Source organism: Ictidomys tridecemlineatus, chromosome 5 (genome assembly GCF_052094955.1).
Source record: "Ictidomys tridecemlineatus isolate mIctTri1 chromosome 5, mIctTri1.hap1, whole genome shotgun sequence".
Taxonomy (NCBI): domain Eukaryota; kingdom Metazoa; phylum Chordata; class Mammalia; order Rodentia; family Sciuridae; genus Ictidomys; species Ictidomys tridecemlineatus.
The window spans coordinates 170,381,252-170,407,974 of record NC_135481.1 but is presented as its reverse complement, the minus strand read 5'-3'; the positions used below and the strand labels follow the sequence as shown (position 1 = coordinate 170,407,974).

Genomic DNA, 26,723 nt, shown 5'->3' with positions numbered 1-26,723 from the left:
TAGCCTCAGCAACTTACTGAGATCCTGTCTCAAAGAAAAGAGAAAATTTCAAGTGTCGGGGAGGGGAGGCTGGGGATGTGCCTTGGTGGTTAAATGCCTCTAGATGTTCAATCTCTGGTACAAAAAAAACCAAAAACTCTGAAACTGCTACCTTTCTTCATGGAAATGTTTCCATTTTCAAATCACTATAAAGTTTAAAACTCTGAAAGATTTTCAATATTTTTTTCTATTTATGCTATTCCCTCCTCAGCACAAAATCATTTGTTATGTTCATTTTAAAACAAATTATTACTACACTAAGAAATATTAAATGATAGAAATTACAAAAATACACAAGCTTAGAAACTACTGATCTTTGTAAAAACTAACTTTTCTGGTTCAAAATTTTGAGGTTCAACACTGATACAGTAATGGGATTACAGGTCTGTGGTAGCACACACACGTAACCAGTATCTAGGAGGCTGAGGCAGGAGGATCTCAAGTTCACAGACAGCCTGGGCAACTTAATGAGACCATCTCAAAATAAAATATAAAAAGGGCTTGGGATATAGTTCAGTAGAAGATCACCCTTAGTTTAAATCACCAGTACCATAACGGGGGGGGGGGGGGGGGGGGAGGGGAGGAGATACTACTAACATAAACATATGTAACAGTAGTGATCTATGGGGGAAAAGCAATTCATTATCACAGATCTCTAGGATTATTAGAAAATGTGACAACAGCTGTGTTATTTTATTCTCTTAAAGGCTAAAACAAAATGGATCCAAACTCTACAGCATTCTTTTTTAAAAAAGGCGGGGGGGCCTAAGTAATAAAAGCACATAGTCATACCTAAATCTAGACTTTTTAAATTTTTTCTTGGTTATTGAGACTGGAGGTTTTTCAGAATAATGCAAACGTAATCTTATTTCAGTCTGACATGTCAGCCACCCAGAATCCAGAGTTTCAACACCATCTGTCAAGAGTAAACAGAAAGAATAGTAATTATTTTAATGCTAGTTCAAATTCACATTTTAATACACTGAGGTTATAAAACACTGGCCTTGTCACACACCATCTCCAAAGTAAATACACTTGTAGCCTTAAATTTGTCATTAAAAAAGAACTTTTATATGATTGGGAGAATTTAAATGACTATTAACAATGAACTATTCTTTAACAACTTTAGTAAATTAAAGCCTTTTTATCAAATCCATTATTGAAGTAATCCATATCTACAATGAAAGAGAACATGTTCCAAAATGATTCCTAACATAGCAATTGTTCCATTAGGGATCATTACATTCCCAAAGTTCCATAAGAAACTTTTAGTTGAAACTACTTATGCCACTAGTCTGGGTTTGAGATATAAGAACAAAACTTTTATAGTTTTATAGACTCCTATTTATATATCCTGCCATAAAAAGTCACACATTTGTAATAGTATTGTTTTAGCAATTTTTAACTTGAAGTTTATATATAATACAATTTTCATAAATAACAAAGAAGCTGTCAACTAGACCTAAGGTTTTTCATCAACAGAACTTTTAAAAGACATATATATATAAATATATATATGTGTGTGTGTGTGTGTACATATATATATATATATATGTACACACACACACACACACACATGTGTATACACACAAAAAACATCAGTGGACATTTCAAAATTCACTCTTACTTACTGTGGATTCCAAATTGTCCATCATCAATAATAATTTCATTTTCTAGAATTCAAGGAAAATAGAAGACATCGTTAAAATTCATAATGTTTAAAGAATGAACGACTGAGAAATTACCAACTTTAAGGACTGTTTAAAATATTGAAGTTTTTCTACAACTTAAAAGCAGCATAAAGTGAATAAGCATATTTATTGTAGCCCTCTATAAAGAATTCCCCTTTAAAGAGACTAACAAGTAGTACAGTTCTTATAGACTTTGTCATTATCCATGATAGCATAAGGAAGTGAAAGAAAACTCCACAGAGAGGTGCTCTAGAGGCACTGGGATGAACTTCTACACCCACCAATATACAAAACTAACAGGTTGCTGGACAATGGTAACTCCTTGTGAATTTTCAAAACAAAAGTCTTGGCACAATTAAAATGCTTATTCTTGTGCAGTGCATATTCTGAACTTGTCTAAAATGTAATTCTCCTCAAATCCCAACTTTAATCTGTAGCCAGCTAAAAGCTTTACAAACAGTATAACTTACCTGCATATACAGAGCTGTGAGGAACTACCAAAAAAAGAATAAATGCTAGCATATTCCCTTCACCTAACATTCAAGTAAATGAGAAAAGCTTTGAGATCCAAGCCTCTAAATACTAATTGTCTTTCCCTCCTACTTCCCTTCCCATATTCATTTAAACATGAGTTTGAAATACTTGTTAAAGTATTACAGTTGCTAGTACAAATTTTCTGGTAGATTTCACACAGCTTGTAGGTTTAAAAATTATATAGAATATATTTCTTTCTAAAAGAGAAGAAACAAAATCATTTCACTTCTCACAATAAGACAATGTATTTAACTACAAGATGCTTCAAATGCAAATTACTTCTTAAAATGTTCAATACCTAGTAAGTTCCAACCTCAGTATGGGACTATTATAATTCTAAGTATACTGCCATAAAGATTCTAATTTACACTATTAAAAGTGCAATAAAACACATAAAAAGAAAATCCAATAAAGAGGATGGAATGAGACATCTATTTAAACAAAATGTGTCCTGATATAAGGTAAAGCAGAAACTCCCACTCCTTATTAGTCTAAGCTAGTAAATTAGTAAATGAGTTATCATTCTTAGATTTTAACTTTGCCTAGGAACTGAAAGATACATTTTTCAGCAGTAAGTTAATATATAGATGAATACAAGTGGGTAACTTAATGTATGTAAAATGAACTTCAAATTCTACTTTCAGTATGGAAAAGGAAATTCAAAAATACTTGTATAATGAGAAATGCCATTTTTAGGCACAAGAAAGCTGAATAATGTTAAAAAAAAAAAAAAAAACTCTTGGGATTACCACTTCCAAAGGCAGCAGGGAATTTAAATAAACTAGCAAGAATCTATGTCAACTACAAAGATATTTGAATTCACTCATACAAGTTTATCCAAGTATTTACTCATTTAAAAAAAGAATAATTTATTCTAGTACCTTTACTATTCAAAGCTAAAAGTTACGAAGTTTTTGTTTTGGATTAATTCATTCATCAAATGTTCTTTTACTAAGCCTGAGCAAGCAATCAAATAAATCCATGGATGCTCAGTCAAGAAGAATGTTATAAACTTCCTAACCCCTCAAAATGAAAGCAAGTATTTCACAATAAACTAATCTGACCCAAGAAAACAAAAATAACTAGGCAAGCATTTCTAATAAAATTTGTAAAGGCAATTAATAACTGTTTAGTTTTGAAAATAAGATTCATGAAATGCTAAGTGAAATTTGTAGTACTAACAATGCATTAACTTTAAACTTTAGAATAAAAATTTATTAACTCCCACTAAGCCATTGTGCAGCATATTAGTAACTTATGCATATGCCTCAAACAGATGCAGTTAATGCCCATACCTAAAGGGGTTATTGATCGTGGTTGTAGATGAGTCTCCCACTTGTGAACTATGACTTGACATGGACCACCGATAGTCTGCAATTTAAAAGTTAAACGTCTGCAATAATTTCTTATATCTTATTTTCTACCCATGACTCCATTAGATGTTTGTGGCCTAAATCTTATACTAAATATGAGACCAAGAGATTCATCTCGGTAATTATCAATATTATATGCCAAAATCAAGAATGTACCCAGGTTACAAAATATGATGTAATGCTGGAAAAAAAATAAGTTGAGGCAGTAAATAAAGAAAAATGAGATGAACTGGCACACAAAACTCTCTTAAACCCATTCGTAAATGAGCCTATAATACTCAATTTTTCCAAATAAATTTTCATTTTGATCTGATATTATTTCTGTCATAAGTTAATATTAAATATACTCTGGAATGTTGGCAAGCATAGGAACTGCCAGATAAAACATTCAACTCCCTCCTCTATTTAAGAAAGTGTTTGGAAAACACTTTAAACAAGACTACAATATGAGAAATAGTAGGAATGAGTACTTTGAGATCAATTATCACAAGTTACTCAAAGAATTAAAAGGCATAATAAAAGTTTTTCATTACATTTATTGAAGAACACTAAGTGGGAAATAATAAGAACATCAGATTTCTCATATCACTGTGACCAGTGTCTTTAAAGAAGATAGAAAACCCGCTAAAGAAAGGACACAGGGCAGGTAAACCTGAAGAACAAGTGTGATAATAGGGGAATTAATGTCCAAATTTAATTCTTATGCCTAAGAGTTTATAAATTCATACACTGTGACAATTCCTAATACTGTCTTCTGGTATCACATTCCTTTACTAAAAAAGAAAAAATAAAGCTGTATGTGTTAACATACAACAATTTTAAAGTATATTCAGGTTTCCTGAAAGACTGAAATTTTAAAGCATTGTAGTCTTTAATTAAGAATCTTAAATAATTAAATAATTAAGATTAAAATAAAGCTATTAAGTACACATTTTTCAAAAAAATTTTTAATTAAAATTTTAGTTGTAGATGGACACAATACCTTTATTTTATTTATTTTTATGTGGTGCCAAGGATCAAACCCAGTGCTTCATGCATGTAAGGCAAGTGCTCTACCACTGAGCCACAACCCCAGCCCCTTCAATACACATTTTAAAAGCAAAATTTCAAAACTTATCAAAATTCAAGATACTGTTATTTTTTATTTACATAAAGAAATTTAATTACATAATTATATAAAAATCTAGTAGCACATAATTTTGGGATAATCATTATCAATATTTTCATATAAACCTTTTGAGCTCTTTCCTAGGCATACACTAAAAATACTGGAACATATAGTTTCCATCTCTAGAGTGTACATCTTTAGATGATATCAAACACTCTTCTACATATCTTACTGGATTTTAATACTGATTGACTATATTTGATAAGTGTGCCAAATGATAACAAGTATGTAACAAATGAGGGACATTATTAATTAAACATAAATAACCAGGTTAAATTTTTTAAAATTTGCAACTTTTGAAGCTTAAAAACTACAACAGCATTATTCATTGAAATTGTTAATCCTAAAATAATAAATGAAACTATCTTTCTCTAGCTAAATACCTCCTTGCTGTAAGGGTTTATTTACAAATTGGTAGACTGAGTAGATTTAAAAAATAAAGTGTAATAATGTTAAGCTACTCATCTTAAAATGTGAATATCATTTCCATTATATTAAAAGAGGAAATACATGTATTTTCCTTCCACTAGATATTTTTTAATACAACTTCTTTCCTGCTATATATTTTAAATTTGTTTTTTAAACATTTAACTTTTAACCCATAAAAGAGAGAAACACATATACATTAAAAATAGCAACAAAGCTAGGCTTGGTGGTGAATGCCTATAATTCCATCAACTCAGAAGGCTGAGGCAATTGATTAAAGTTCAAAGTCAGCCTCAACAACTCAGCCAGGCCTTAAGCAAGTATGCAAGACCCCATCTCAAAATAAAAAAGGAGTGGGGAGGCAGGTCAGTAATAAAGCACCCACAGATTCAATCCCAAGTATCAAAAAAAAAAAGGAACAATTTTTTTTACTAATGAAAAACAGCCAAAATGATCTATACCTTTCCTTCACCTCTCCCCCCAAATTATATGGGATTACATTCTCATAAAAATTACTAGATTTAATAGGTGTGCTGTTAATATGTCAACAGGAATAAAAATGTGAATACAGAAAAAGATTTTTTTCATTTTCTTTTAATTCAAGTGTCAGGAGAACATAAAATTCAGACTGGTCTATCACGTAAGGACAGTTCTGTGTATGTATTAAAATATTTGATAGGAAACTTATTTAGTAGCAACTTTAATATTCCCACTCATCTATTTTAGTAACAAACCCATCACTCATGCCATAAAATCACCTAGAAATAATGTGGTGCTAGAGGTTGAACTCAGGGCCTTGTGCATGCAAGGCAAGCACTCTAACAACTGAGCTATATCTTTAGCCCCAGAGCTGTTTTTCTGTTTGTTTATTTATTTTTTGCAGTTCCAGGAATCAAACCCAGGGCCTTGAGCATGCACTCAACCTCTAAGCTACATCCGCAGTTCTTGAATAGTGTGTCTGAGGGGTAGTCCATAGGTACAGCTCAACAGATGATTTTTAAGATGATGTTTACTTGCATTCACATTACAAATCCATGTTGGCTAGTTTACAAAGTGATAATAACCAAAAAAAAAAAAAAAAGGAACCTACTCTTAAAATACATCTTAACTTCCAAAATATATTACTACTCTATTAAACTTGAGAAGCTTTACTGAAGTCCTTTGAAAAAATAAAAGCTAAACCCTAAATATTGGGAAATTCAAATTCTCAAACATGCCATTCTTTTTAATATACTAACTGTAATAATTCATTCGTCAACATTTTAGAAAACGAACAGTTCTATTCTGCAAAATACTGCAATGATTTTAAGTTTTCAGAGTAAGGTAGAAGGTGGATCTTTGGAAGAAAAAAGGAAGAATACCAGTCCAAGACAATAAAACAGTACTAATAGAGTTATTTCACATTTAGTATATCTAAAATCAGATGAATATAGGAATGTTTTTGAATATGTATGTTAACAAAAACATTTAAAAACATTTAAAATCAATTTGTTTCTGGGAAAAAAATCTTAATTATTGCTTTCTTAAACAGTGACATTACTTGGCTACATCAAGCACTGAGAAGGAAATAAGATTGTCCAACACATTGACTAGGGGTTTGTTTCTGAACAAACCAGTAAGCAAAATTATCAGTGAATTCTAGTACTATCACTGCAGATATGAACTTCCAACATTTTTACCACAATTTTGTATGTAAAAGAGGACTGAGTAATTTTTATTTATGAAGTCATACAGAAGCCAAACGCACTGCTATTTTAAAAAATCACTATTTTTTGTAAGACCAGTAAGAAAAATGGTCACTGATTAGAACTGAGGAAGCTAGGTCAACAGGTATCTCTAAGGTGGCTCAAATCTCAAGTGGATAGCTAGGAGCAGTTAGCACACAGAACTTCACTATAGTAAGAAACCATTTCACAAAATGACAACCTAAGCTATTTTAAAAATTAACAATTATCGACCTCTGACAGATGATTTTCTTGTTCAAGGATTTAAAGAAAAATCAAGGGAGATTAAGATCAAAATAAAAATTTATATTGAATCTAACTGAATGTTAGCACCTGTAAACATTAGAAATAGATGTGTTACTGAAACGTAAAGACCTACTTTCACACAAAAAAAAGAACAAAGCCTTCAAAGGATAATTAAAAACTGGCTAACATTTCACAGTGAGAAAACACCCCTAATTCTAGTTATCAGCAAAGAGGGGTGAACATGAATAAAGAAAAAATGTTTAAATTACATGCAAATTCAAAAGTATCTTTGGTGAAGATGTGACATTAATGGGACTGTAGACTCAAATGTTTTCATTCAGGAATAGTCATTACTTTTATTTGCTAAGCTTAAGTAAGATAGTAGTTTGCCTTGTCACGTGTAAACTTATTTTAAGATTCAACATATCAACACGTCACTCTAATTTTACAAAATATAAAAATACATATCTGAGAAAAAAGGACTTCAGAGCTCAAATTCTAAACTAAAAGGAACATGCCAAAAAAAGCAAAGTATGGACGAGAAAATGTAAATGGTAAAATTTTATTTGCTCACAATAAAATTTTAGTAATGAAAGGAATCTAAGAAACCTGGAGTTCAAACCCTTCATTTTACAGCTGAAAGCAGCTAAACTATACAAGCCAAGTGACTTGTCCAAAAATAACAGATTTTTATCTTAGGTTCTACAACTGCCTAGTTAGAGTACCCCCTAAACTTTTGATCCAATAAAATTAATATTACTTCCCATAACAATTTTTTAATACTTTCATCATTGTTTTGCTTTCCTATCATTATTTATGATCATAAAAATATAATCCATTAATTTACATTTCTTGATTTAAGATTCCCTGCACATTACATTTATCATTTGACAATACACAATTAAGACAAACTTTGATAATACTTATAGTAAAAATGTTTTATTTAAAAAGTACCAGACTTATTTTAAAATAAGTATCACTTTAAGCCAGCATGTGGAAAAATAGCCATATACATGGGATTTTATGCAGCTATTTACTCTATTCCATGAAAAACATACTTACCATGGCAGCCCCTGCATCACACGGTACATGTGTACACGATACAGAGCAAGCACCTACTTAAAGAAACACACTCACCAACACATACTGTAAACTTTTGCAAGTATTACATGGGGATAAACTTGTGTTTTTTGTTTGTTATTTATTTGTTTGTTTTACTGTTCAGGAGACTTCTTGCCAATTTTTCAAAAAGGCATTTTGGACTGATTGCTATTTTGGTTACATTTTCAATGAAGTGTAGAAAATATTACAGGTTGGCTTAATTTTAACCTGTTGACAATAGTCTTACTTTAGAAAACTATGCCGAGGACTTATTGTGATTTTTCTTTTCCAAATTTTTTTTTTCTCTCTTTTCCAAATTCCAAGTAAAATTTAGTTGATTTACTATGATACAAAGCTAGATTTCACACACCAGGATTCTCAAACTTCCAAAGTCAGGAGTGTTGTGGCCTATGTAGCTAGATACAATAGTTCAATTTATACTGAAAATCTTCACCATGGTGTTGTGGCCCTATGCAAATAAATAATAGATGCTCTTTTCTTAGGTTGTTAAAGTGAGATCATTGTCAAGATAAGCCAACACAATGATCAACCATAATGTAATTTAAGTTCAATTACTTAGTATTTACAAAGTACTCAAAGTAATAGGTGCAAAAGACAGCTGAAATGGGGTTGTCAGTTTTCTTTCTTCTTTGTAATGGTGGCTAAGAAAATGAGGTAACAGTGACTACTTGCATTTTTCACATGTAGCAAAAGAATCTAATGACTCCCAAGGGAAATACTTTTTTAAAAAGATCTAATCTGTGTTTTTCCTAGATCCCTGCCTAAACTCTTGTTCACATGCAGCCTAAGAGTGTCAAAGGTAAAAATCTGAAGGAAAAGAATCCTTTCAGCAAATAAGTATCTGTAGACTAAGAGAAAAAGAATCAACTTTTATTCTTATCTAAATATGAAAACAATCCCAAAATAATAAATCACCGTGAAAAGGCAGATTGAGAATTAACAGATATCCCAAAGACTTTCAGGAAAGATCCTGGCCAATCAATACTACCTTGTAAAAAAAATCTAGGAGGAATCACTTCAATATTGATAGGAGTTAAATAACAGTCACTAAGAGATGACTGTGGGGAAATAATTTTTTAAAACAATTAACCATTTAAAGCTGGCTACGTGCTCCTCTTAATATATCTACATGGTATAAAATTTAAAAAAAACAAAAAACAAAAACCTTTGTAACTGATTACTAACTTACAAAAGTTACCAAAAATGCAAACCTATAGAGAACATTCATCATTAAAACAAATTTCATGATAAGAATATTGCAGAAGATACTTACTATCAGTCTTTTAAAAATTCCATGGCAGACAACATCTGCCTCTGAAGTGGCTACTTACTTGGGTTTTGGTCTAAAATGTTATTGAGAACTCCATTCCTTATTTGACCAAAACAAACTCATTTTATTTTTAATGTTTTCAAAGTTAAGCTAGTTGCTTTTGAAATAAGCAAATAAAGAAATTGGAAACTAGATAAAGAAAACATACCTTTGGTTCTAAAAAGCACCCTCTGAAGTAGCGATATTGAACTGATATGCCTCTAGTGAGTTTAATGGTTGCTTTCCACAACATGCTGTAAAGGGGGAAAAAAAAATCAAAGCAGCATCAATATCAAACTAAAATTATACATAAACAACTCACAGTTCACAAAACCTCTCAGATACAGTATGTAGCCAATACCATCCATTTATTCCTACACAAAATTTAACACAGGCTTACTCTATAGCAGGTAACAGAAACACAGCAATACTGTAGGACAGCCCCATCTTTAAGGAGTTTGCTTTCCTATGTGGACAGACAAATAAATAAGCAAACAAAATACACTGCATGGTTTGTTTGTTTTTTTGGGGGGAGGGAGTACCAGGTATTGAACTCAGGGGCACGACACTGAGTCACATCCCCAATCCTATTTTATATTTTATTTAGAGACAGAGTCTCACTGAGTTGCTCAACATCTCACTGTTGATGAGGCTGGCTTTGAACTTTTGATCCTCCTGCCTGAGCCACTGGGGTTACAGGCAAGTGCCTTTGGAACAAAGGCCTCAGTGATGAAGAACTATCTGAACTGAATCTAAGTAATGCAAAGGTGAAAGCCTATATCACAATCTTCTTGCCTTTCTACTTAGCTTGGGATGTTACATGGTTGCTAAGAGGCTTTGGGCTGAAAGGCTTTAGGTCACAAGTAAGGAGAAAACACTGACAAGTTGCACTCATATTACTACTCAGGCTCTAGTTATTCCCAAGTCACCCACTTAGTATCTACTACTTGCTTCAACTCAATGTCTTCCTCTGAACTATGCTACAGCTGCCTCAACTGTGATTCATGATTTTAACTGATCTTGTAGCTTCAAATGTGGGACCACTGATATCCAAAGTGGAGTCCTGGGAGTATCAGTATCATCTGGAAACATGTTAGAAATGCAGATTCTCAGGACCCATCCAGACCTACTGAATTAGAAACTCACATTTTTTAATTGGTGAATTATAGTTGTACATAATGATGAGATTGTTCTATATTCACACATGCACACAATATAATTTGGCCAAGATCACTCCCCAGCACTTCCCCACTCCCTTCCTGTCTTCCACCCACCTGGCCCCTTTCCTCTACTGATCTCTTTGATTTTCATGAGATTCCCCCTACCACACACCTTTCTCTTTTTCCTTTCCAGCTTCCAGATATGAAAGAATATATATGACACTTGAACTTCTGAGTTTGACTTGTTTTGCTTAATCACCTCTAGTTCCATTCATTTTTCTCTAAATGACATAATTTCATTTTTCTTTATGGCTGAACAAAAGTTCATTGTGTATATATACCACATTTTCTTTATCCATTCATCCACTGAGGACACCTAGGCAGATCCCATAGTTTGACTATTGTGAATTATGCTGCTATAAACATGGGTATGTATCACTGTAGTATAATGACTTTAAATTCTTTGATGTATATATATATATATATATATATATACACACACACACACACACACACACACACACCAAGGAGTGGTATGGATGGGTCATATTTTTTGAGGAACCTCCATACTGGTTTTCCACAGTGTTTACAATCTCACCAATGTAAAAGTGTTCCTTTTTCTTCACACCCTCTTTAGCATGTATTATTTTTTGTATTCCTGATGACTGCCCTTCTGAGTGGTTTAGGATGAAATCTCAGTGTAATGAAGACTTGCATTGCACTTCCCTAACTGCCAATGATGTTAAACATTGTTTCATATTTTTTTGGTCATTTATATTTCTTCTTTTAAGAAGAATCTATTCAACTCATTTGTCCATTTATTAATAGGGTTATTTGGTTTTTTATGTAAAATTTTTTTATTTCTTTATTCTAGATATTAATCCTCTGTCAGAAGAGTAGCTAGCAAAGATTTTCTCCCATCCTGTACATTCTCTCTTCACATTCCCAATTGCTTCTTTTGCTGTGCAGGAACTTTTTAATTTGATGTCATCCCTCTTAACTCTTGGCACTATTTCCTGTGCTTTAGAGGTTCTTCTAGTCTGTATTTTAACAAGGTTCCTGGTGACTCTGATGAACACTTAAGGTTGAGAGCCACAGTCACAGACCATTACCTAATCATTAATTCAGCATGAGTAGTTCAGTGCATACAGCAGCTCCAAATGATTGTGTGTGTGCGCATGCACGTGTGTATGCCTATAAGTATGCCAGCCTACCTGCCAGCCTGCCTGCATAGGATCCACCCTGGGAGATTCTGACTTCATGAGTCTTTAGGTGGTACCTAGCCACACAGAACTTATAAAACTTTACAGGCCAATCAGATGTATATGGCCAGTTGCCTATCACTGCTACAAAGAAAGGATAGCAAATGCTCTACATGGGTAAGCCTCAAAATCCTCTTCAACAGAGGGCTTCAGGTAGATTCATCAACTTATTTCTGCTGCTACTATATCTAAAAAAAGGCAGAAGAGGGAAGATTTCCAGGAATATCGCATGCAGCCAGCCAGAATATATAGAACTAGCTCCAGATGTGCACAGAAGAATTAGTGATAAGCTTTGAAAAATGTGCTGGTGCTCCTCTCCCATCCACTACCTCCCAGTATCCAGAAGCAGGATCTAGGCATGTATATCTTTTTAAAAGTGATTCTGTTGTGTTCCTCTGGTTAAGAATTACTAAATAAAGCAATGGAAAAATCAATACACCACATTTTTTTACTTTACTTCTTGAACAGAATGCTTCTTAAGTTAAAAAAATGAACCAGAACTGTTTCATGAGTTCAGTGAATTCAAGATTGAACATAATCTGATTAAATTTCAGGAAAAAGGGCAATGAAATTGAGTACAGGGTTGAAATGTGCTCCTATCCTCTCCTAAAGTGTCAATAAAATCATAAGTGACCCACATCTTCACCCTTCTTAGGAAACATTACTACAACCTTCAAATGATCTGTAAGTAGGAAAAAAGTTCCAACAGAGCTCCATCTACCACCTGGCACCAAAAACTAGTAATAAGCTTAAAGAGAATGTGAACAAGAGGGACACAGGCCCTAGAGGTAGAGCACATTGAAATCCCAAAGATATGCCATACTTCTAAAATACAAAAAAATGTCATTTGGGGCTGGGGATTTGGCTCAAGTGGTAGCGCGCTCGCCTGGCATGTGTGCGGCCCCGGTTCGATCCTCAGCACCACATACAAAGATGTTGTGACCGCCGAAAACTAATAAATAAATGTTAAAAATTCTCTCTCTTAAAAAAAAAATGTCATTTGAAGGCAAGCAGATTCTCTTGTACTCTTGAAAAGCACTTCCTTTTTCCCTGTGAAGCACTCACAGTGTCTATCTGCTATATACGACTCCCCAAGACTTGGCTTTATTTTGGCATACATCGGCAATGTATAAATGGCTGGTCCCTTAAGGTTCGATTTTAAGGTTTAAGTATTGTGTCATTCGGTCCACGTCACTTTGACTAGGGTGGCTGAAATAATTCAAGACAAGCAGAAGTGTATTTTAGAGAAAAGTTTCAATGCAGACAGGAATAATTTATCTGAAAAATCAAAGAAAAAATGGCCACTTGAAAAAAATAAACACCTTGTCCCTCTGGGAGAGTCTAACAAGGAGTATATACCAATATCATCTACGAATAAAACTTATAAAACCTATAAAAACAGCTGAGGACCAGAAGGGAAAATGGATCACACGACTGACAAACAGGAAAAGGGATATTCTGTTGTGCTTCTGTTTTTCTTTCCTTGGCTCACAATATGGTACTGATTTACTTTTCTTTGTTGTTTTCCTAGATTTTGCCATCCGTGCTCCTCAAGCCACTACTGTAGAGGACCAGTTCTTGTCTGCTGATTTGTTTTATTCAATGTATCCAATGACCAATACTCCTCATCTACACATGTAGTTCAAATGAGATGAGCCTTAGATGATTTTTACAATGTACATTTCTGAATGCTTGCTCTCAATTTCTGCACTTTAAAATTTGGTATCAGTTCATATCACTGATTGAAAAAAAGTCCTTTGGATAGGTCTACCAGCCATATTTTTAGTAGCATTGCTTTATGGGAAAATTAATTTTGAGCCTAAGGAGTCTTAAATAATCACCTCACCTGATGTTTCTTTTTTATTTTTTGTTAATGAGGGTTAAATCCATAAAAGCTTTCTCACTAATATATCCCCTGCCCTTTTCATTTTCTGTTTTGTGACAGGGTCTCACTAAGTTGCTGAGGCTGGCCTTGAATTTGTAATCATCTTGCCTTGGCCTCTAGAGATGCTGGGATTCCAGGCAAGCACCACCACACTTGGCTTCCTTAGCTGGTATTTTTTATAGTGGCACTGGATGTATTTGTACACTATTTAAGACAACGCATAACACTTCCAAATATTGAGAAGTGGGATAAGGGCCACCTCTGTTGACTATCTACTAGTCTAACCCCTTTACTAGGTAGATGAGCTGAGACCTACAGACATTAGACTTGCCCAAGATTAGTTAACTGAATATTGGTGACACCCAGATTCCCCTTCACATAGTTCACTGCATCTGTGCTGTTTAGTGCTACATTCCTTTTTATTAGTTAAGATACCGAAGTGTGTGTTCCATTCTCTAATCTTTTTAATTAATATCTTGTATTTCTCAAGGATATAAATTTCATAGGTGAAAACAAAATTAATTGGATGTCTTATCTAGAACATGTACTGAGGGCTGAAGATATAGCTCAGGGGTAGAACGCATGTGAAGCCCTGGATTTGATCCCCAAAACTAAAAAAAGTTGAACTGAGAAACCAAAAAGACAATTTTGCTCTTTAGCAGTAGGTATCCAAAGAACCAGTCAAGAATTTTAAATGGTTTAGAAGAAAGAGATTGAGGAACAGAGAAACCAGTTTTTCACAAAAACTTTGTAAAACTATTTCACTCCTTAAATAGCATTCATGTAATATTCTGACATAAATTAAAGAAAAATTATACACTAGTATAAAATATATTAAAAGTATATTAAAGTATCTTAGTAGTTCCTCCATTTATAATGTGAATGTCACAATTACTCTGTAACCTGACATTGCCATGCTTACCTTTCACCAGTCTCGTTCTCTGGAAGAAGAGCCACAGCATTTTGTGGATTCCAGTTTCCCAAAGCATCATAACTTCCACATATCGCAAAAACTTCCCCTAAAGAAATACAAAAGTCTTTTCCTAAGCAGGAAAGTTTCAAATTTCAAGTTCAGGAAACAAGAAAAGAATGACCCTTTGCACTAGTTCAACTGGCTGTATGTTCTTTGGCCAAGATAGAAAAGCTTCACATGGAAACATGGGGAAGATCCAGAGACCCACTAGCACCTATATTTTATTTAACTTGACTCACCTCTCTAGAACCGAAGTCAGAGAAAATGGGAAGGCACACGGAAGAAATTCTCTTCATTTGTTCAACTTCGTACTGAGATAGTAACAAGCACTCAAGAATACAAAGTGATCAAGCCACAGTTACTGCCTTCAAGGCAGTTTCCAATCTAAAAAGGCAAACCCTAAATGCACGTAAGCCTTCTAAAGAAATATTAACCAATGTTTTCCAAGAATTCAAACAGTGACTATTAACTATTAATCAAGAACTTTATCAATGGGACAATAGCAAAACCCTCAAAACAAAGACATAGTGAAAAATTCAGTACTCCTCACTCAAATAATGACTATTTTTTCAACTGAATACTTCTCATCTATAGGTATGCCTGCATTTTACCAATTTTACTTTGTATTTCTGATTCCCTGGGAATACATTTCTGAAAAAAAAGGGAAACATTTTATTAAAAATGTTTTAATATCCACCTCTATCTTTAACTGGCCCTCATTTTTAAGAGAGTACAAAGATGTGAATGCTAACTAAAGAGAATTTGTAGAGGACTCCTCCCCCCCCATACATATCCTTTTTACTTACTTGTTCCTTCCCTTTCACTTTTCTTTCTAATCATGCATCCCTGTACTCTCTACTCTCCACATTCAACAGTGATCATGCTGCAAAGAGGAAATCAAGGTGATGGGATGCTATGGAAGGTAGGAGTGGAGTCTTCCCATGTCTCTTCCCTAACCCTCCACTTCCTCCTTCCCACCTATAGAGTCAATAGGCACCATTATCTACTTCATTCTAGTCCCGGAGAATGTGTCCCCCCTCATAAAGCTGAAATTCTGTGGCCAGTCCATCTGCCTGACATGGCCAGCTCCTTCAAGCCAAAACTGCCTATTCACAACTCCCTTAAAGGGTATAATATAGCTCTTTTGTCTTCTCTCCAGGAGGCTACATACAGGACCAGAGGTGAGCACTTGGCCTTCTAAGAGTCAATAAGTCAGGTGACTAGCAATATTCAAACTCCAAAATCTACCCAGAGGTAGAGCTGTACCAGATTATCTTGACAACATGAACTTGAAAACACACACACACACACATACACACACACACACACACACACACACACACACACACACACACTCTTTGCCAATTGCCATGAAGGTTGCTAGAATAAAGATGTTAGCTACAGAGTGAGTCACTAATTTATTCTTTGAATACATGTTTACTATACGCCTAGTCTGTGCCAAGCACTATGCTAGGTGCAGGAATCTGACATAAACAAGTCCATGTTTTCACAGAGTTTACAATCTGCCCACAACAATGAAAAATTATTGAAGTAATTTTAATAAAATCTTTAGAATATGCTACAAAACAGTGCCAGACATTAAGAAAATTTTGCAGGGGTCCTCACCTTGTGGACTATGGAAGTTAGGAGTGGGGGTGGGGTGGGGACACAGAGTAGACATAGGAAACCATTTGAGAAAAACTCAAGAGGAAAGGAGAAGGAACATAGCAGATTTGAGGAACTGAAAGGTAGCCAGTATACTCAGTATTTTAAAGAGAGAAGTCCATAAACCGGGTGTAGCACTGTTTTGATATGCTATCTAAACTAAAATTAACTCATAGTACTTCTACAGACTACTCATAGTACTCATAGTACTTCTACAAAACTAAAAGATAATACAAGTATCCAAAGTTATTTTAGCTAAATATTTCACCAGCTTCTTGGACTAGCTAGCACAATTTCCCTCATTTTCATGTTAATTTAAAAATCACAGCCCAACCATTTTCCTTCTGTGTAAAATTAAATAAATCTACAGCTTTTCTCAAACATGAGAATGAGACACTTAGAGGAAGGTTTTCCCCTAAGCATTTACTCTCACAACACATTTCTGATAAGCAAGGCTATAGATATTTTCATCTAAAAATTAGGACCACTTTAATAACAACTCCATATTTAAATAATTTAGATAGGGAAAATGCTCATTTAATTTTAAAAATTGTTTTAGAGTAAAATGTACAATACCTGGTAAAAGATTTCCTCTTATTTCAAAGGTAACTTGAGAAGGTGTCATTTTGATGGATTTGTTTTAGGATGTCTTGCTAGGAAGAAAAAGAAAAGTTATTTACAGTACATTAAAATACTGGCATTAGACATTATCATCATGAAACAAGTAAAACCAAGAACTATGTTTACATTTTGTAAAAGAACATTTAATGTCTTTGCAGCTTTACATAGGGTTGTATATTCAAAGAAAAAAGGTCAAAAAGCAAAAAAATGAAAAATCAATCTCAACTATGACCAAAACATTAATTAATTTAGAGTCCTTATATACTACATTAATTGGGAAATACCTAACAAGATTTAAAGTAAAATTTACAACCTATTCTGTAAGAATGGACCCACCTGAAATATTGCTAAGAAAATTGTCCAAACTTAAGAAGAGTCAAGAGTTTCTTGCCACACATTCTCTTCTGATAAGCAGCTGTTCTGAATTCAACCTATCTTTCCTGACCAGATTCATGTTATTAGGGGGGTGGGGGGAATATAAATACAAAAAAGTTCGACTCAAGAGGATTTCTACTTCAATAAGGTGTGGAATGTAATTATTATTTATTATTATTATTATTATTATTATTATTAATTTATTATTATTTAAGATAATGAAGATTGAATCCAGGGATGCTTTCATGCTGAGCTATATCCTCAGACCTTTTTATTTTTTGAGTCAGTGTCTTGTGAAGCTGTTGAAGTTGACCTCAAATAGGTAATCCTCCTGTCTCAGCCTCCCTAGTTGCTGGGATTACAAACTACCCTGACCCCTGACCTGCTGACTTTAGTAACAAGGAAACAACCAAAAAAAAGTATCACTCACTGAAACTAACTAGTTTTTTTCCCCCCTTTCTTTCCAGTAACACATTTTATGTCAACTAGAATATTCATCCTCACATTCCTGACTCTGAATCACTTTGATGATTTATAGAAATCTAAATCTCTAAGATTTTGAGATCTTTTACTGTTTTCACATTTTCTAATTTTTTCCTTCTTCCCTTTCTTGGTCAAATAAATCATCCCCTAACTTAAGTAACTTGAGGAAAGACAGGAAACAGCTTTAAATACATACATACATATTGATATCTAGATGTATAAACACACACACAAATAGTTACATAGTTTAAAACACATACTCTCCATAAGGACATATCATACTATAACTTCTAATACCTCCAAGACTTATAAATCCCAATCCATCAAAGTTCCTAAAAGAATTTCAATGTCTTTATTCTGCATCATTTCCATTAACTAATCACCTAAATTTCATTAACATTTATAGATTATAAAATAATCCTAAATTATTTTCATAGCTATTCATTCCTCTATTTCTTCTCTGCTTCCTTTCCCTCCCTCTGAACAAATGCATAACTCTACAAAGGTCATTTAATAAATATTGCTACCCAACAGTTAACAACATCAACGTATCTATTATCATTGGTTCTCACTAAAGGCAATTTTACACTCTAGGGAATATGGGTAATATCAGGAGGCATTTTTAGTTGTCACAACTGAGAGGGTTCTTCCTAATATTTAGTGGATAGAGGCCAAGGGTGCTGCTGAACACCCCACAGTGCACAGAATATCCCTCCGTGTAAATGTTCAGGTCCAAATATCAATAAGGCTGAAGTTCAGAAACCTGACCTATAATAGCTATAGAAATAGGATCAAGAGTCAGAGCTCCGGGCTGGGGATGTGGCTCAAGCGGTAGCAGCTCCCCTGGCATGCGTGCGTGCCCAGGTTCGATCCTCAGCACCACGTACAAAGATGTTGTATCCGCCAAAAAACTAAAAATATAAATAAATTCTCTTTCTCTCTCTCTCTCCTCTCTTTAAAAAAAAAAAAAGTCAGAGCTCAATGTGAGCTACAAACTATATATCATCACATTTATATCAATTATAAAATGTAATACTAAAAATACACTTTATACTCTTATAATACTGGTGTCATGATGTACTTAGACAAAGAATTCCATATTTGATGACTCTACTATTTCAGTTAATAAATTCAAGACTGGAGAAAACTTGTCCTTGATCAAAATAATTTCCAAGATATGTCATTCTACTTTCTGTGTCTAAGAGTAAACACCATCAATTTAAAGTATATACATCCAATTCTGGAATTGTCAAAGAACATTCTCAAAATAAAGAGCTCTAGATTGTTACTCCCTCATTAATTTGTTATCTGAATACTTTAATAATTTAAGACGACATCTGATATTAATCTGAGTATAACCGTAAAAGTATATTTCTTTCTAATAAAATTATTCACCGAAGCACTACAATCTTACATTTAACATACCTCTATCATATGAAGAAGAAACCTTAAGGCTAGCAAAAAAAAAAATCTTGATTTTTAAGCAACTAATTTTGAGAGTATAAACCTCATCATCCAACAAAATGGCTAAATGGCCAACTTCAATCTTAAACTGTAACTTGTACTTTTTATTTTTTAGTTATTGGTGGACATAATATCTTTATTTTATTTTATGTGGTGCTGAGGACTGAAACTTAGTGCCTCAAGCATGCTAGGAGAGCACTCTACCTCTGAGCCACAACCACAGCCCTATAACTTGTACTTTAACAGGGTTTACTAACACAATTCTCAAACTAAGGACAATTTCATCTACATGATTACAGAGTTGATATATCACTGCTGACCAATTTTATTTTTTATTTTGGCTTTTTAAAAAATTTTTATTCTAATTTGTTATATATGACAGCAGAATGATTTACAGTTCATATTACACATATATAGTGAACCATTTTTCATATCTGGTTGTATATAAAGTACATTCACACCATATGTGTCTTCATACATGTACTTAGGGTAATGATGTCCATCTCATTCCACTATTTTTCCTACCCCAATGCCCCCTCCCCTCCTCTCCCTCCACTTTGCCCTATCTAGAGTTCATCTAATATTCCCTTACTCCCCCTCCCAACCCCACTATGAATCAGCCTCCTTATACCAAAGAAAACATTCGGCATTTGTTTTTTGGGGATTGGCTAAATTCGCTTAGCGTAATATTCTCTGACCAATTTTAAATAACCAATTCATCCAATAAGAGAAATCAGATATAGGGCTGGGGTTGTGGTTCGTTCAGCAGTACAGCTCTTGCCTAGCATGTTCAAGGCCCTGGGTTAAATCCTCAACACCAGATAAAAATAATTAAAAATAAAGGTATTGTGTCCAACTACAACTAAAAAATAATTTTTTTTTTAAAGAGAGAAATCAGATGTAACTATTTCTATATCTTAAAAACTGCCGGTAAAAAATTATCCCTAGATTTCTACTACATTAAAACCATCAGGAAAGGCTGCAAATCTAATAAAAGTGAAATAAATCAGCTGATTATTAAAATTGGGCTTTTCATTCCTAAAGTTGTTTTATAAAGTGTCTATAGTAACTTGGCAGTAAACAGTTGCAGTAAATGTACTATACAAAGTTATATATACAAGCACAAAATTGCCCCACCCCCAAAAACCCTCCCCAAAACTCAAAGCATCACCTTCCATTGAACTGACAAGTCAAATCAAGCAAAGTAGTTCAAATTTCCACTCTCCAAAAATAAATATCATCCCAACAAGAGAGAGAGAGCTGCTACCAGGGCAGTTTACTTGATTGTGAACAGAGGCCAAGATTCTGGTGCAGGGTTGAAGCATACAGTTTTGGCACCCAGCTATCACCAAAACAGCAATGACAAAGTAAAAAAAACGGATCTACTTCGGGACCACAAAATTTACACATCCACTGGTACTTCTTCCTCTCCCAAACAAACAAAACTATCCCAAAACAGAGGGGGAGGTCTTCCAGATAAACAGAAAAATAGAATAAGATTAAAAAAAAAAGCTAGTCACTGTATGCACTGAGCTGACTATGTAGATACTTTAAAACAATTCACTTATTACTTCACAAACTACATATACTTCCTGAGACAGGTTTTGGTTTGTTTGCTGAGTAAAAAACAAAAACAAAACTGGGCTTTTAAAAGATAAACGGAAATCTCACCTGAGATTGAGTAGTGCTTAAAACTATTGAACATTTTTAAAACTTTAGCAAAATGATATTGCAATTAATTTAAATCTTTAAAAATTTCAGAGTTCACACTACCTGTCAAAATAAATTTTACTGTATTCTTTTTACCAAACAAACTTTCCCAACACTTGACTTTACCAGTTCACAAGCTTGGGAAACAAAAGATTTAAACAAACCAAGGTACAGGAACATTTAGTTTAGAGGTAAACTGAACTCAGATATTTTTTGCTAAAGAGTGTACGTCTGGCCAAAAAGAATCTGTTTTCTTTCCAAATTCTTCAAGAAAAAAGTTATTTCCAATTAGCCTTGCTCTTCTCTAGACTCCAGCAGCTGTGATCCTCTTAACTAGCTATAGTAAAGGAACATATGAAATCCCTAATCTGTTATTTTTGGTGGAGGATCATTATGATCCCACTTTTCTGACCTCTACATACTTTAACTCAATGTTTTAATCCAACACAATGTACATATTAATGGATTTTTATTTAGAAAGTATTTCTGAAGTAGATTTCATTAAGCTACATTAACTTTCTAAACAATGCAGTAACATTTTTTCCAAATGTTTTCCATTTCATTTTCTGATGTATATATTTCATATACTTTCATATACATGTGTATTGCATATGTATTTCATATACTTTAATGTTTGAGTTATACACAGAGTTTGATTCATCAACCTACTTTTTTTTAACATATCAAATTTTTATTCACTATGAGTTTGCTTTTGTGGTCATCATTTCTTTGAGCCCAGTTTTCCTGTCTTACTTTGCAGATTTAAATTTTGTATAGAACACTGTCTAGATCTTAAACCAGCAATGGACTGGGCTTTATGCAGTCTTACCTCGGTTGATTTTTGTGCTATTTGTATCTAGAGCACTAAAAATAGGAAAAAGACTGATGGCTTGTATTTTTTTCTTAGTTATGTAATAACTGTTAGAAATGTAGCAAATAGAAGCAGCAGCATTAAGAGGTAGAGTAAGTTGATAGGAGCATGGCAGAAACCGGGAGGGTGACAGAAAGGAGTGTGAAAACACCCTCAGATCCAAACATCCTGCTTTTGCTTGGTTTGATCAGTTCCTCTTTGCTGGTACTACAGACTCAACAGCTGCCTCAAGGTGAAAGAAGTATCTACAATTCCTGCCAGATTTTCTTTGCAACTAGGCAGTGCGTGAGGGAGGAAGGGGCCAGAAGAAGCGCCTAACTCACGAGGCTTTTTTCGAAAAGTCAGGTTTGGGGAGATATGGAATAAGCAAAGCTTAAGAGAGGTGGAGGAGGACAGCAGCCTCAAAATTTTATCGAGGGCACTGATGACTATTCCTGGAATAGGAATATTCCTAGTGAAGAAAGGCACTGTGGTTCCTAGGAAGAACTTGACTTAAAAGCAAGCCCAAGACTTCTGGTCCATATCAAATGCTCACTCTGCTACTTTGGGGAGTTTTCTTTTGTGGTCACTATTTTTAGGCAATTGGGAGGGGAAAACAGTTGTCAAGACACTGTGAGTTACTTAGGGACACAGTGGTAGTGGGCAAAGGGACTGCTGTGGGAAAGGGGTATTCAGGGGACTTCTGTTGCATTTTGTGTATTTCTTTGTTCCTTAACTTAGTACTGTGTATATTCTTGGTGGTCCTACGCTCTATAAATTCTAGCCACATGTTTCAAAAGGGAACCAAGCACTGGACAGTCCCGGGGAACCGTGGTCGCGAACAAAAGCGGGTAATACTCCCACCCACCGACTTACCGCAGGGAACGTCAAGGCCGCCGAGGCTCCCGACGAGGCGCCCCGGCCGCAGCCGCGGGACCCAGCCAGCCCCTCGGCAGGGCGCCCCCAGCCCGGCCGCGTCCCGGGGCTGGGACTGCCCTGACACTTCGCCTGCCACGTGAGCAGCCGCAGCGGCCCGCACCTGGCGCCCGGCCCGCCAGCCTTACCTGCCGTGTCCCCGGGTCAGCGGTCCGCGGCACCGCCGCGCCGGAGAGCGAGGGCCGCAGGCTGAGGTGCCGGGCGCCCGCCGTCCACACCTCGCCAGCGCTCCTCCAGGCGAACCGCGGCAGCGCCGAGCGGTAGGAAGCGCCTCCGCTCAAACCGGTTTCAGCTGCTCCAGACCAAACGGCCAGGCCACCCCATGGGGCGGGGCCGGAGGGCGGCGAGGCGGGGCCTGACGTCACGCCCGGCGCTGTCCCGGCCAATCGGAGGCCGCGCGCCAGGGGCGGGCCCGCGCTTTCCTGGAAAGGGCCCGCGACGGCGGCCGAAGGTGGACGGGTATCCCCGGGTTCCCCGCGGATGGCTTACTACCCCTTTCGGGGCTGGTAAACGCGCTTGCAGAGGTTCCGCAAGCTCAGGCCGCGTTCATCAAGGACTAAGAGCCGAGGCTGAAGCGGCAATTCTTCCACGTTTGAAAGTGAGGGAGATAAGAAGGCTTGATGTTACTTAGAAACTTTCATTCAGTTGCAAAGCAGTCACTTTGGGATCAAATCATTAAAGTTGAAGGTAAAGATCAGGAAACCTAAAATGGTTCAGAGTTGATCCTTTGCCATTCAAAATATAGTCTACAGGCCCGTAGCATCAAGAGACAGCACTCACCTAATCCCAGACCTGCCTAACCGAACCTGCATTCAACAACACCCCGAGGCTATTTGTATGCCAAGGAAAGTATGAAGGAACTTTTCTAAAAGTAGAAAGACCCTTTCTGAGGAAATTGTTGTCTCTTATGTTCTAAAAATAAACCCTATTTTAAAAAAAACTTTTCCCTCTCCTTTGATGGTCCTCAAAAAATTAATCAGTATTAATCAAACTGCTACCAGCGTCAGGGTTAACCTTTGCTTAACTTCAAGTAAAATTATGTTAACATTTAAATTTAGTGAAATACTGATAACATCTCCCACATTTTGGGGAGATGTTATCTTCAGTAAAAGTTGTAGTTACAAGTTGATTCAAATGGGCCTTCTAAAAAGGTATTTGGCTTAAAAAAACAAACACAAAAACTCTTGCTTGCTATAGACACAGCTTCTAGTCTTATAAATCAGATTGTTTATGGCCACATTTGATATTTGAACTTGGATTAGATCCCAGGACATTTCTGACAAAGTCATTCAGTTATTAAATAATTAATGGGTGCTTGCTTTTTGCTGGGCACAAGATACAATGTTTTTTCATTTTTTATTGCACTCATTTTAATCCCAAATTTCTTGAAGAATTAAACTTCCCTCCTATTATTCACCTTTATTTGTTAAAGTCTGCTGCTTTCACTGTCCTTAGATAACTTGGAATCAATTTCATTCCTCTGCTGTTAGTCATATTTAAGTGATGAATTTTTTCATATATTTGCTTCCTTCAAGTGTTTATAGATCTTTATTTTCCTGTGCTCACCATTTGGTCAAGTTATTTTTTTAGTCAAGCTATTATTTGCCTAATTGTTTATAGTTCAATGATAGACCTAAACCATATTCCTTCCTTAAATCCTCTTGAAATAACAATTACAGTTGGCCCTACATATATGCATATTCAACTACTCACAGATCAAAAATATTCAGGAAAAAAAGTTGCATTTTCTTTTCATTATTTCCTAAGTAACAGAGTATACAAAATTTGCCTTGTATTGAGTACATCATCTATAAGTAACTTAGAGATGATTTAAATATAAAAGATGTAGAAGATATGCAGAAATTAGACTAAAACAGTTAAATTTATATAAGGGACTTACTTAATCATTTTATTATCCCAAGAAGTCCTGGAAACAATCCCCTATGGATATGGAGGGACAACTGTATACACATTTTGAAAAATATCCTAAGGGCTGGGATGTGGCTCAGCTGAAGAGCACTTGCCTAGCTTATGCAAGGTCCTGGATTCAACCCCCAATCCTGCAACAACTACAATAACAAAAATCCCCTGACTGGGCAAAAAATTAAGGAATTTCTAAAAGATATGAAACAAGCCAATAGCATTAGATGATTAACATAGAATGTGGACCTACACAGGGAAAAAAGGGATTCCTGGAGATGCTATTTTGCAGTCTTGCTTACAAACTGTTATAGAACATATTTTAGATTATGCTGTTTATTTGGTTATGATTGAGATATTGAAGTAGAACATAAATAACATTTCTTTCTCTTGCCACTTCTGTGGAAGATTGTAATTTTCTAGACACATGGTTGATGAGATTAATTTAAGTCTTACCTCACTGTTTCCAAAAGAGCTGCAGCTGAAATTAGAACTGCAAGATTAGGAGCCAGACCCCCTATCTTGTCTTCTATTTTACCTGTCTCTGACATTTTATTTTATTTTATTTTTTACTACTACGTCATTTTGTCTGTGACATTTTAAATAAAATCTTTGGTAAATTTTACTGCCATTGATAAATTTTGACAGAAAAATCTGGTGAGCCCATTTAACTTCTTAATTAGGTTATCTAGAATAAATGGTTATGTCTTCTAGATATGTTCCATTTTATTTTCTGAAATTACTTTTATTAGGTTTAATATTTTCATATGCATTTTACCTTTCATGTGTATTTTACCACAGAAAATTACTTTTATGTTCATACCATTATTTTTTTAAACAAACCACCAACTATAGCTTCTTCCACTGTGAGTTTCTTTTTGTGGCCATTATTTTACTGAGTTTAATTTTGCAAACATGTATTTTTTTCACAAAGTATTGATTCTTTCAATAATGTTTACATAACAGCACATTTTTATCTTGGCAATTTTAGCTATTATCAGTTTTGTTGTTCTGATCTTCTCCCAGAAACATTCATCATGACTAGATAAAACACTCACTGCTGATACTTACCTCTTGCCCAATCTATGAAATATTGTGAGTATTCCTCCAGTATTCCAGTTGCTCCACTATCAGACTCAAATGCTATCACTTTTGTGTTTTGTGCAACTCACTGATAGCCCTGTACTTCAAAAAGCCTTTCCGTGGAATTCAGGGATTTATTTCCTGTTTGCCATCACAGATAATTCCCCAACTTATAATATGCACTGCTTATGCTTCATGAACGTGATAAAATGCTAGTGCTAACTATTGATTGTTCTTTCATATAAAGATCACTCCCACACAGAGGAAATCGAAATAACTTCTGGGTTCCAAAGCAATTCAGGTGACTTAAAGGTAAGCCTTCAAGTCAGGTGTAGTGGCATATGCCTGAATTCCCAGAAAATTGAAAGGCTGAGGCAGAAGGATCACAAATTCAAGGTCAGTCTGAGCAATTTATCAAGACCTGTCTCAAAATAAAATAAAAAGGGCTGGGGATGTAGCTCAGTGGTAAAGCACCTCTAGGTTTGCTCCCCAATACCAAAAATAAAAATAAAAACCTGAACCATAAAACCAATTTCAAACTGGCTACAGCTTTTTCCCATGTTGCTTTCAGAGTTCTCAAATTCACTTTAGGTTCATTTTATTGTATTTTGATACTTAAGGGGTGCTTAACCTTTGAGCCACATCCCCTGTGTCCTTTTTATTTTTTGTTTTGAGCGAGGGTCTCACTAAGTTGCTTAGGGCCT

General features: G+C 35.0%; 1 protein-coding gene across 6 annotated transcripts in view; it reads right to left on the bottom strand.

Moving 5' to 3' along the window:
- Positions 1-23,357, bottom strand: part of Gpcpd1 (glycerophosphocholine phosphodiesterase 1) — a 56,599-nt gene extending 33,242 nt beyond the window's left edge. Inside the window, exons 1-7 of one of the 6 annotated variants that reach the window (XM_078051444.1) lie at positions 23,145-23,357; positions 17,154-17,230; positions 14,862-14,958; positions 9,802-9,886; positions 3,560-3,635; positions 1,671-1,712; positions 832-955 (exon numbers count right to left, since the gene is read on the bottom strand). In XM_078051444.1, coding sequence (XP_077907570.1) covers positions 832-955; positions 1,671-1,712; positions 3,560-3,635; positions 9,802-9,886; positions 14,862-14,958; positions 17,154-17,202 — 473 coding nt within the window. In that variant the 5' untranslated portion in view covers positions 17,203-17,230; positions 23,145-23,357. Of the gene's footprint in view, positions 1-831; positions 956-1,670; positions 1,713-3,559; positions 3,636-9,801; positions 9,887-14,861; positions 14,959-17,153; positions 17,231-22,956; positions 23,094-23,144 lie in introns of those variants that run through there. The other 5 variants (XM_013356454.4, XM_078051442.1, XM_078051443.1 and 2 more) reach the window with 5 other exon arrangements.
- Positions 23,358-26,723: the final 3,366 nt, after the last annotated feature.